The following is an 11901-nucleotide window of genomic DNA, read 5'->3' on the forward strand; positions in this document are numbered from 1 at the left end:
TTTCTGTTAGAAATTATTTTATTATTATGTGCTCATACTGGGAAAAAATACATTAAATGAGAAATGCAGAGTGTGGCTTGAAGTGTCGTCTTTCATTTAGTGACACAAAACGTATGCTACAGAAAGTGACATTATGTGAGTCGCAACTATTTCAGGAATCACTCTAGTCTTCCCATTCCATTGGTAAAAGCCAAGGATGTGGATAATTCGGGCTGTGTGGTGTCCTGGGAACAGCAGCGGTGGATAAACCTCCATACTTTGTCACTCGCCCACTTTGTTTGATCGCTGTGGAAGTCTTTCTTTTATTGAAGGCTCTTTGCAGGGAGCGTTTTAACTCATTAGCTTCATCTGTTGGCCGTCCGTGAAGAATGTGTCTGATAGTGGGCAGGGCTAAGTCCGACTTACAGTCCAGGTAGCTCTTGAGGTTGAGCTCAGGGAAAGCTGCATCTCTGAGAGCCTGAACCAGAAACTGTTTTTGCTGACGGCTAACTTTCTGCTCGAGTGAGATGAAGCACAGAGCGTCTTCAGCCAGCCCTAACTTTCCCACATACTGGTCGGTCTGGCTCTTCTTCCAAAGGGATGAATTCAGAGTTTGTTGTTTGGATTTGGCAGGAGTCTCACTCTCCTGGTTCTTGAGGTCTTTCTTCTTTCCATGGAGCTTCTGTGAGCCACTTGGTAGGAGCTGATAGAGCCCTTCATCAGCCAGGTCTGCTAGGTCACCGACCAGCAGCTGCTGAACAATTCGCTTCCTCGTGAGCGGAGATGTGACTGTAAGATAACCTTGCCGAGCACTGCCTGCATCGACACACAGCCAATCACAGCGTGTTAAAAATCCCAGCTTGTGTAACATTTCTTGGAACGACTTCGGATCTTCACGGCCGGCATGCAGCAGCACTCTCTGTAGTGCTAAACTAAAAGCACAACAATCGCCTGCTAAACGCCGCTCATTCAAGCTAAAAGCAGAGGATTCCACACTGCCATTTCAAGACACATGTGCCATTAGAAAAGCAGAGCTCTGAGCGGGAAGCTTTGTAAATGAGGAAAACATGCACATTCATACCACATGATATGGAGTTGAATACCATACATTGTGGAAAACCAGTCAACAGCATAAAAGTAAGACTTCAAAGAATAAGAATAAAGAAAAATGTGTTTGTCCCAGGAGACGGTTGATTTGTTGGGTCGTAAGAGTTGGCCTACTTTCGAACAAGCTTGTCAAAGTCAATCAACTTTCATTCAGAAAGACATTAAAGTGAAAGCTCAACCACAAGCAGGTGTTAGCAAACAACAAGTGTGACAGCCCTGAACAAATGCACATGTCATCATTCAAAAACGATCCTTTTGCTATTCTTAAAGCAGTGCAGGGGTCTTTCATGTGACCTTTGCATTACTGCTAAAAAAAAGAAAGCAAGAGCTTTGAAGACCATACTTACCCTTCTTAAAAGAAACCAGCACCACTCGGCTGTCAGATGGCTGTGGTCTCCTGTAGTTGCCATTCAGAGACGCAGGGGCTGAGTCTTGGGCATCAGAGGAATAGAGGGATGTTGCCAGGGCCAGAAACTAAGGAGATACAACAAAACAAAAACACATTATACACCAATTAAGGTGAAAACAATAAAGCCATATTCAAATGTAAAGAAAAAAGAAGAAAAAAACATCCATTTGGAGCACCTGTTTGCGAGATATTGTGACATGATTTCGGAACACTGTCCACAGGACACTGGGATAACACGGAGGAGTCGTCAGTGACCCGTCGTAGCGGTAATACTCATCCAAACGTTCAGGCAGCAGTTGTCTGATGTTGAATCCGGGCATCTGCACTTTCTGGTCTGCCAGAGAGAAGTCATTTGTAACCATTTAACAACTGTTTACATTAGCGACGTCCAGAATGGACACAAGACTGTGAAGATTCGGATCCCAAAACCGGGAAAGAAATGACATCACCAAAGTAGCTGACGAGAGAAAATCATCACTTTGGACTTACCTTTGTATTTGATACCGTTGATGAACCTCAGAAACTGTTCGAAGGCCGGATTGAAGTCTCCAACCTGTATGACAAACATCGTGAGGGTTCTGCTCCACGAGGAATTCACACGTCTCTTTTTTAATGTCTCACCTCAATTAGGACACCAAGCACAGCCAGGCCATCAGATTTGTCTACAGCCACGGACATAGTGGGATACTTGTCTGAATTGAAGTGTACAACATGCATCTGTGACAGAAAAGAGAAAGGCAAGACCCTGTGAAAGAAACTAATAATGCACATACAGTATGTGGCATGTCGTTGCAAGTAAGCAAAACCTCAAGGTGATTATTCTGCATTTCATTTGTGCTTTTCTTATTCACTTGAGAATTCAAGATCAAAATCAAAAGAATAATGTATAATATGTATAATGTTGGTTACAGTGAGTTAGACTTTGGGCATTTGTTTACATATAGAGGAAAGTGACAGATATTTGGTTAAAATATTGGTTTCCAAGTTTAAAAGCATTTGGGGGAAACATGCCCTCTACACAGAAGCAACGGCTTGTGATTGATGAAGACATCCACTTAAAATCTCTTGCACATAAATATTTGGGTCAGTAAAAAATAAAGAGAATGATCTATCTTGCAGCAGTTTATATTTACTTATATTGTTATTTTTTACGGGCAGAGGAGATCACACATTACATATTCATACCAACTCTCCTTCTCAGATTGTTAGGATCTGTGTGTTTCCTGTTTTATGTTGAAGTCCCTGTCTCGTTTCCTGTTTTCCCTGCTCTTCCCTCCCTGTGCTTGTCTGTTTCTTTCCTGATTGTTTCCAGCCACGCCCTGATTGTTTCCACCTGTGTCTCCACCTGTGTCTCGTTCCCCTGTGTATTTAATCTGTGTCCTTCTGTTTGTCTGGTGTAGGATCGTCTTTTTTTGTTCCCGTGTGGTGTTCGTCTGTGTTCCTGCCCTGGAAATAAAGCTCTGTTTTCCAAGAAACTCCTGCTGCGTTTGGGTCCTCCACACCACACCATAACACAGATTCCCTTTTAATTATCCCACGTGTCCCAGGCGGGTTTTAGATTGGATTTAAAATAGCAGGTCTGCAAATCTGATGCAACACAAAGGTTTTTAAATATGATGAAATTGTATTTACAGACTTTGTTCTGATGTGGGAAAAAAGGTAGGTAGACATTGCACTATTTCTGGAAAATGTTATATTTTCCATCGTCCCATCCCTGCAGCAACATGTCATCAAGCAACTGTGGTTGTGGAGTCTAGAGAGACTTCTTCTCAACGTGTCCACTCTGAACTGCAGATCGGATTAAAGCACCGTACATGTGGCTGGGAGGCCTGCAGCTTGGGCATAGTTACATAACAGCACAACGGTTGTAAACATTTCTGTTTCTATCCACTGTAATTCAAATGTCTAGAAATCATATAAAGAAACTGTCCTATTTCGGGTTGTATCATAAAAGAGACTCTTACATCCAAACTTCATTGTCTGCTTCATTTTGAAAGCGAATAGAGCAAACTAGTGTGTGAAAACTGTACATTCAATAGCACAGACAGACACTCTTTTCCAGAGATGGTTGAAAACCAGAGCATATAATAGTCGGGTACTCTAATCTCTTTAAACCCTGCAGTAAGACACACTGTCATACTGTACATTCTGAGGCTGACTGGAATTATGTCTTTGCTTTTTTAAGATGGGCAATTAAGTGATGAAATATGCACATTTTGTAGATATGATTTATTTTTGAAAAAAACATCTATGACCTTAACTTTCCCGACTTTATAATCTCAAAACTTTTTAAAGATTTAAAAAACGTCTGAGTCTCTGTAATTAGAATGTGTTTATACAAACACTTAATTGTACTTGACAGTCAATGACATAAGATGCACGATAAGCAAATTCAGACTGTCAAGTAGATGTCAACTGAAGGTCTGCCACAGTGTCAAGTAACTGGAACAGTAATATATGTAATATGCAGATGCAGAGCTTTTGAATTTGAGCTGCGTCTGAGAGCCTTGAAGAGAATCAGCGACTCTCGTTCCTCTTCCAATCAAATGTCCCACCTTTAAGTCAAAAGCTTTTAGATGTCTGGTGCTAGAGATGCTGTCATCTGAGGCTGCGGATAAATGAAATACCTGTTTAATTACTGTTAACTAACCATATATTGACCTTTAACCAAATTATTGAGTATTTTTACTTCAATAAATGTTGCAACACGACAGTGTAAAGCATGCCATTATAAGTAAAAGTACAGTTGGTCAAGTAGTATTAGCTAAATGTACCTCAAGTATCAAAAGTAAAAGTACTCATGCAAAATGGTACCATACAGTGTTGCATGTATCATTTCATATATATGTTATAGATATAGTATAACTTATATTATTTGATGGTATTTTCTATACAAATGCATTCATATTGTATAAACTGTTTCGATGTAAAATCTTAATCTACAAAGTAAATATTAACGATTAGTGTCAAAAGTTCAGTAGTTGCCTCAAATAGCAGAGTATCAGTACAAAGTAGCAGAAAATGAAAATACTAAAATAATAGTAAAGTACAAGCACTTCAGAATGTCTACCAGTCATCAATAGCGAGTAGAAGAAGTGTTGTTCGCTGTGTTTACCTCGGCCACATACTGCTTACTGTTCACCATGTGCTCAGAGCCCGTCAGTCGGCTGGAGGAGCCCCAGTGCAAATGAAGTTGAGCTGCAGTGTAACGCTGAGGCAGGCTGGAGATGTGCATCTTAGAGGGCAGTGATATTTGCACTGTGGATCAAGAGACATGAACACCACACATAACAGAGCGGGGAGGATGTTTTTATCAGTAAATATCAGGGAATCAATACACAATACAACTTGATCTAAAGTGAGGGAGTCATTGTGGAAAGGCTGTGTAGCTACATTAACTTTATGCTATAGAGACGCAGGGCGCTTTCCTTCTGTTCGTCAGTGTGTGACGAATGTTTACAAGTGAAAATCTTCTGTCAGCTAAATTTGAGAAACACGTCATGCTCAGCTTGTGGCGAAGAGGCCCATCACGCATGCATCCATAAGCATGTGTCTGGTAGTCTTTGCACATAACAGTTTACTTTACATTACAGCAACTGAATGGTCACAAACACAGGGCAGACATTACATGCATGTTTGGCTCGACAGAGCTCAGCCCAGACATTTTAATTATACAGCTACAGAAAAGTAACACGTAAGAAGCAAACACAGGTGCCACAGATCACACAACCACACTTTTCTCTGATTTTTCTTCACACAAAACCAAATAATGTATCAACTTGGTGGAATAATCTTATTCATCTGCCAAAGTAATCCATATATTAACTTTTTTCGCAGCACTTGGGCATGGTTGTCTGTGTTCTGATTGCTGTGCATTATGTATAGCATTTGGACATTAAATCGGAGCTGGTTTCTGTTGTTAAGATGCATCAGACTCAGAACAGATGACTAAATTCTGTTCTTATTTTCCCAGACAAAGCATTATTTCCTTGAAGGGCAGCTAAGATAATAAGAGCGTGCTTATGGAAAATTGCTGTGGCAGATGTAGAAAGAAGATCCTCCTATCATTTTCTTTAGGTTGACCCATAAATTAGGCTTTGGCAGCTAGAACAGACCCGATGTTTATGTAAGAGCATCTCCAATGAAAACATTGACCAGAGCATCACGTCTATAGGAAACATTTCTACATCTCAAGACAAACTAAACATAGTGTGCACTATGCTTTGCTTTGTTAATACATAGTTGTGTTACTTCTAATGAAATTAGTTTCTAATAATGAATTTTGACATCCTGCACTTGATGTAATTTGTTGATAATACTGATGATTTATACTCACCAGAATGTCCATTATTTCCCAGTGTAAGCTGCTCATTGGGCGACAGGTTGTAGTTTTGAATCTCAATTGGACGTAAAGTTGGGTCGAACCTTAGCAGCCCTGGCTTGAGGTCTATGGGAGACTGGAAAGCTCCACCACAGTATGGATAGTGCTTTGGCCAGTAGTGTTGTCCTTCTGGACCTGCAACAGCATCAATGCAAATTATTAGCCATAAAACACGTTTTGGAGACGTCTGCACCAAATCTATTCTTTAATATGCTGTCCAGTGATATTTGAATCCTCTCCGAGCACGAGTAGGGATACATTGAATGTCTTTTAAATGGTTTTGTTGTAAAGAGAAAATGTGCAAAGCAAGTTGAATAGGGAATGACTCCAAGGTGGGCCAGGGCTTGTCCTTGGCCTACTGAACATGTTATCTGTCATCAAAGTGAAGTATTATTATCTATGCACAAGGCGGCATGGGAGAGGCCAGTGGCTTCGCTCTTGGCCCTTTCTACACATAGTGAGAAGCAGGCTGTTGTTTGTGGAGAGAGCCGGTAAGAACCTTTCATTCTCTCCAAATGAAAGGTTTCCACAAAGCACAGGACATTGAAAACTGCCACATTTGCAGATAGAGTCATGCAGTTTACAAAGTGACCTGCATGAGGGTGTCTCTCACTAGGCACACTGGTCATGGAGATGTTACAACACAGGAAAAAAAAATGGTATTAGGGATGATGCAGAACACTTTAAGCTCTTCATTTCTGATATTTAATTTAGTGTGTTGACTAAACTGTGATGAGCTTTTCAAAAATGCTGTCAGTGTCAAGTGAGGCTAATAGTTTGCAATGAATGGACCTATCAAATATAGAATAACATAATTGTAGCAGAATAGAAGATGGCACGAATGACCCTGAATGAACCAGAGCTCTAATCACTTCTGCATATTTGCCTCTGACTCATTATTTATCCAGAATTTATCCAAAACGCACCATTCACCATATGCCAGCTGACTGTGGTTAAATAGGAATAATGCAGCAGGAGGCCTGCCCCCACCTCGACTATCAGTTCCCAGACAAATATAAATTGATTGTACACGACATGCCAAAAGGCATCAAATGAAGCTAACAAAGTCACTGAATACTTGTTTGAAGCAAAGTTCAATCTAGGGGCGAACCCACCCTATAATAAGGCAGAAAGTTACTCTTATGGCTATAATTACTCAGTGTCCACTTCATTTGCTGTTCTAATTAGACTGAATCTGCCCTTTAATAATGGCCTTCAGTGGCCTTCAGTGGCCTTTAGTGACCCCTTGGAAATCCTGGGTAGAACATACAATACTGTGGGTATTTTAGAAGAAAATATGTCATCTTTCCTATGAGGAAAGCATTTGAAATAAAAAGACAGTTCAATAGTTCAACATTACATCAGTGGTCTGAGTAGGGTGAGAAAAATACAGTCACCAATGCCATCAACATCATATTTATGTTAGGGTTCACTGTTGTGTCCTCTGCCGCAGGGTGGAGTGTTGAGGTGGAGATAAATCGTATGACTCAGTTGTGACCCCGTCAACAGACAGTGCTACGACTACGAGTCCTAAAGACTACTGACTTCGATGACGAGGCTTCTTGAGGGGTTGACTGTAACCGAGGAAGAAATCCACCACGTTGCACTTTGAATAAGGCCAGAGGTTTATATATATATATATATATATATATATATATATATATACAAACTTTCCTCAGTAGTCATCTCCAAGCTGACTTTGACAAGACTTTCATTCAAATTGTAGGTGTTTCTAAATGGTGATGATTTGTATTTTATTCAATATATAATGCAATTAAACTGAATTCATTTTTGGAAGGATCCAAGTGTTAACATGTAAACATGCAAATTACAGCACAGTGTGAATCATCATTTATTTTGCCACGTTGTTAAAGTATCACCGTGTACTGACACATCCAAATGTCCCATTCTAATTTGATGTTGCTTGTTTAGGTTTTCTGTAAATTATCTAAAATTTCACAAAGAGAAGACGGACCCGCTTTATCCGTAGAATCCACAAAAAGGGACATTTTCTCCCATTAATTTCAAGACAATTCTGTGTTTAAAACGGACCTGGATCAGCCTCTCTCAGATGTCTGAATTAAACAAGTATAATTCCTCTAATTATAGTCATTTAAACAAACATTACTGTACAGAGAAGTAGTTCTTTTTTCTTATTCATTCCTTCCATGTCTGTGAAAGAGATGCACATTATAAAGTTATCTCTAAAAGAGGACGGGAGATTTGACCAATGATTAAAGTCAAAAGTGTGTTTAATATCTGTTCATAGAATTAGTTTGGACAAAGGCACTGAATTGCTTCACCTGCTAACTTCTTGGTTTTTAGTTATTGGAGAGCAACCAACTTTCAAGAGGCAGTGAAACAATGACACGAGGTCATGCTCTAAGGACCTTTTATGTAAGCCAGTCATGGTTGCCCATGCACAGACCTTAATCAAGGCACACGACACAGGCAGTAAGCCACTTGCAGAGTCTGTACTTAACAATATAGTTACATTAGATGACAGTAAGGATATATATATATGTGTATATATATGTGTATATATATGATATATATATATATATAGTGTATATATTATTAACATCTTCTCAGAGGTATTGACCATCAGAGAGTTGCATCAAATTAAATTATATAAATAGTTAATGGTAGTTAAAAGATAGAATACCAATGCATTAGAACTTGTATGTCTTGAACTTAAACAGAGAAGTATTGTATGATACATGGACTGGTTCTGCAAATGCACCGAAGGTTTTTCGAAAGGATTTCCTCATTATATTTATTGTATATTGTCAGGAAATGTTGAAGAAAATATGATACGACTTACCACTGTATGTCCATTTGGCACCTGAAACAAAAAGAAAAAAACATATTTTCACTCTACTGTCCATTTAAATATAATAGAATAACTGCACTTTCAAACATATTAAAGGGTGCAGCATAATTGTAAAAATCAAACCAAAACTGCAACAGACGTTTAAAGTTTTCAGAGACAAATGTCACAAAGAGCACACGTGCAGGTGGATGGAGACACCTGTCATGCAGCCTTATGTTCACAAAGTGCTAAATGGCCAAAAGATGTTCTTCTTTCTACTTAACACATCTCCAAAGTCTTTACATCTGAACAGGTTACTTTATCCACGCATCAAGATCTTACCATGCAGGACAGTCAGGAAAGTCATCACTAGTGAAACGACGGGTGTGCAGCCCAGAACGCGCATCGTGATCCCCTCAGCCTCCCTCGTGCCTGCGCTGGGCAGCCTGGTGTCAAGGCGGTGCAGAGCCTACTCTTGGAGCGCCAGAGCCGCAGCCTTCAAACCCGCTTTTATAGCCCACTCCCTGCATTGTAGCTCGCGCTGACGTAATAGCGACAACAAAAACCAGCCTCCGGAGTCATCGGGTCACCGGAGAGTGACAAGTCAACGGCGGCGACCGCATCCAAGCGCAGTCACTCATTAGGGGCTCGACCTGCCGCCGGCGGACGCGACATGCGGGAAACGCTGAGCCGCGTGTTGTTGCAGGGAAACATGCACCCTTCTGATGCTGTGAAGCTGGAGGTTTAAGAAGGAGTGAGGTGGGAAGACGCACCTGTAGAATATATGCAACCGAGTTGAGCTGCCGTCGATGCACTACAGGGGTCACCATGTTTGATACACAACTTGGCTGTCAAAATACAATCTGACATTCCTAAAGTTCCCCAGGACTCCAGAAGAACACTATCCAATGCAGGATGACTGCATGGGTTCCCTCTGCCTACCTGTCTGCCAAAAGGTTTGGTGGTAGTAAAATAATGTGGTTCCCCTTAGGCAACATGGGGCAGAGTAAAACATTTTTTAAATTAAGAAAACATTACGAACAAAATGCCTCAAAAACAATGTACACCAAACATACTATTTCACGAAAATACATTCACGGTCCTATGTGTAGAATTTATAAACATGTGGAGATTGGTAGTTCCCTCTAAACTTTACACAGAATGAAAGACATGGAAGACAAAATAAGTATAAATTGTTTTATTTCATTTTAACTTGGCTCATGATAGAATAGAATAGAATAGAATAGAATCAGCTTTAATGGCCATGTAGGTTTGCACATACATGGAATTTGACTCCGGTTACACTTTGCTCTTCCGTACTTATACACACACACAATATACAATAAGCGGGATAAATATAAAAAAGACATTAAAGACAGTAGTCAAAAAGTGCAGATAGTGCAGATGGAAGAGTCTGATTAATTGTTCATCATGGTGACGGCCAGTGGAAAGAAGCTATTTCTGTGTCTGGTGGTTTTGGCGTACAGTGCTCTGTAGCGCCTACCAGAGGGCAGGAGTTGGAACAGCTTGTGTCCAGGGTGTGAAGGGTCTGCAGTGATCTTTCCTGCCCGCTTCCTGACTCTGGCGGTGTACAAGTCCAGAATGGAGGGAGGCTGGAACCAATGGTTCTTTCTGCAGACCTGACGATCCGCTGTAGTCTGACTCTGTCCTGTTTGGTGGCGATCCAAACCACACAGTGATGGAAGAGCAGAGGACAGACTGGATGATGGCGGAGTAAAAAAGGATCAGCAGCTCCTGAGGCAGGTTGAACTTCCTGAGCTGGCGCAGAAAGTACAGCCTCTGCTGGGCCTTTTGCGGATGGTGTTAATGTTGGAGGCCCACTTCAGGTCCCGGGAGATTGTGGATCCCAGAAACTTGAAGGTCTCCACCGCAGGAACAGTGCTATTTTGAATGGTGAGCGGGATAGTGTTGGAGGTCTCCTCCTGAAGTCCACTGTCATCTCCACAGTCTTGAGCTTGTTCAGCTCCAGGTGGTTCTGTCCACACCAGAGGACCAGCCGTTCAACCTCCCGTCTGTCGCAGACTCGTCACCGTTCCTGATGAGGCCGATGACCGTTGTGTCGTCTGCGAACTTCAAGAGCTTAACAGACGGGTCCTCTGAGGTGCAGTCGTTGGTGTAGAAGGAGAAGAGCAGTGGAGAGGCACACATCCCTGGGGGGCGCCAGTGCTTATGGTCCGGGTGCTGGATGTGGTTTTCCCAGCCTCACCTGCTGCGTCCTGTCTGTCAGGAAGTTTGTGATCCACCGGCAGGTGGGGCTGGCACGGCGAGCTGGGAGAGTTTGGGTTGTAGAACCTCCGGGATGATCGTGTTGAATGCAGAGCTGAAGTCCACAAACAGAACCCTTGCATATGTCCCTGGGGAGTCGAGGTGTTGCAGTAAATGGTGCAGTCCCATATTTATTGCGTCATCCACCGACCTGTTTGCACGGTAGGCAAACTGCAGGGGGTCCAGCAGGGGCCCTGTGACGTCCTTCAGGTGGGTCAACACCAGCCTCTCAAAGGACTTCATGACCACAGACGTCAGGGCGATGGGTCTGTAGTCATTTAATCCTGTGATGGAGGATTTCTTGGGCACCGGGATGATCAAGGAGCGCTTGAAGCAGGATTATTACACAGTATAAATTAAATAAAAGAAAGCTGAATTAAGTGTTTTATCCCAACTTAAAAAATAAGAAGATAGAGTAATTCCCGAGGTAACTCTATGACAAGGTTTTAACTTTCCAAAAAATGCTCTCTAACCAAGTCATCTGAAAAAGGTCTGGTTGTATTTGGAGTCATTTGAATTGCTTCAGGTAAATTTGCTATGCAAAAGCTCAATGGCTCCATAAAATGACAAAAATAAACATCTACAACGTAACTGTCAGTCAATATATGCGAATGTGTATGGTGCTGTTGGGTATAGAGTCATCTGAACATTAGACTGAATGAGGCGTTTTAAACATAACCCCCAACAATATTATCACACGCTATTGCATATTATCTCAATTTTTAGCGTGTTGGTTTCGACAAAACCTCTTACCTACTGTATAATCAAGCTAATAAAAAAGATGAAGATGTCTTTTCCTGCCGCTAACTTTTGTTTCGATTGTAGCTCTTACTATTGAGGAAATATCGGTCCAAAGTTCATTACAACCCACTCCGGTTTACAACCCTCACTCACTCCAGTACGGACAGAACAAAGACAAGCAGCAAG

At 41.4% G+C, this 11901-nt stretch overlaps 1 protein-coding gene across 1 annotated transcript; it reads right to left on the reverse strand.

Annotated features, from left to right (window-relative positions):
• ca12 (carbonic anhydrase XII) lies at nt 1-9094 on the reverse strand. The gene is made up of 9 exons (XM_056415683.1): nt 9031-9094; nt 8701-8721; nt 5832-6011; nt 4611-4753; nt 2117-2212; nt 1985-2048; nt 1672-1829; nt 1434-1560; nt 1-795 (listed from the first exon to the last, which is right to left on the reverse strand). The coding sequence occupies exons 1-9, from the start codon at nt 9092-9094 to the stop codon at nt 164-166; spliced, it is 1485 nt and encodes a 494-aa protein (XP_056271658.1). The 3' UTR covers nt 1-163.
• Nucleotides 9095-11901: the final 2807 nt, after the last annotated feature.

The sequence above is a fragment of the Pseudoliparis swirei genome, chromosome 6, assembly GCF_029220125.1.
Source record: "Pseudoliparis swirei isolate HS2019 ecotype Mariana Trench chromosome 6, NWPU_hadal_v1, whole genome shotgun sequence".
In the NCBI taxonomy this organism is placed as follows: Eukaryota; Metazoa; Chordata; class Actinopteri; order Perciformes; family Liparidae; genus Pseudoliparis; species Pseudoliparis swirei.

What these genes read in the sequence shown, in the direction of transcription:
- ca12 (XM_056415683.1), bottom strand. Translation starts at nt 9,094, where the DNA reads ATGCGCGTTCTGGGCTGCACACCCGTCGTTTCACTAGTGATGACTTTC. An exon ending in TGCCAAATGGACATACAGTG is followed by an intron (nt 6,012 to 8,700) that starts GTAAGTCGTATC and finishes ATGCTGTTGCAG; the next exon opens with GTCCAGAAGGACAACACTAC. An exon ending in TCACAATATCTCGCAAACAG is followed by an intron (nt 1,561 to 1,671) that starts GTGCTCCAAATG and finishes GTATCTCCTTAG; the next exon opens with TTTCTGGCCCTGGCAACATC.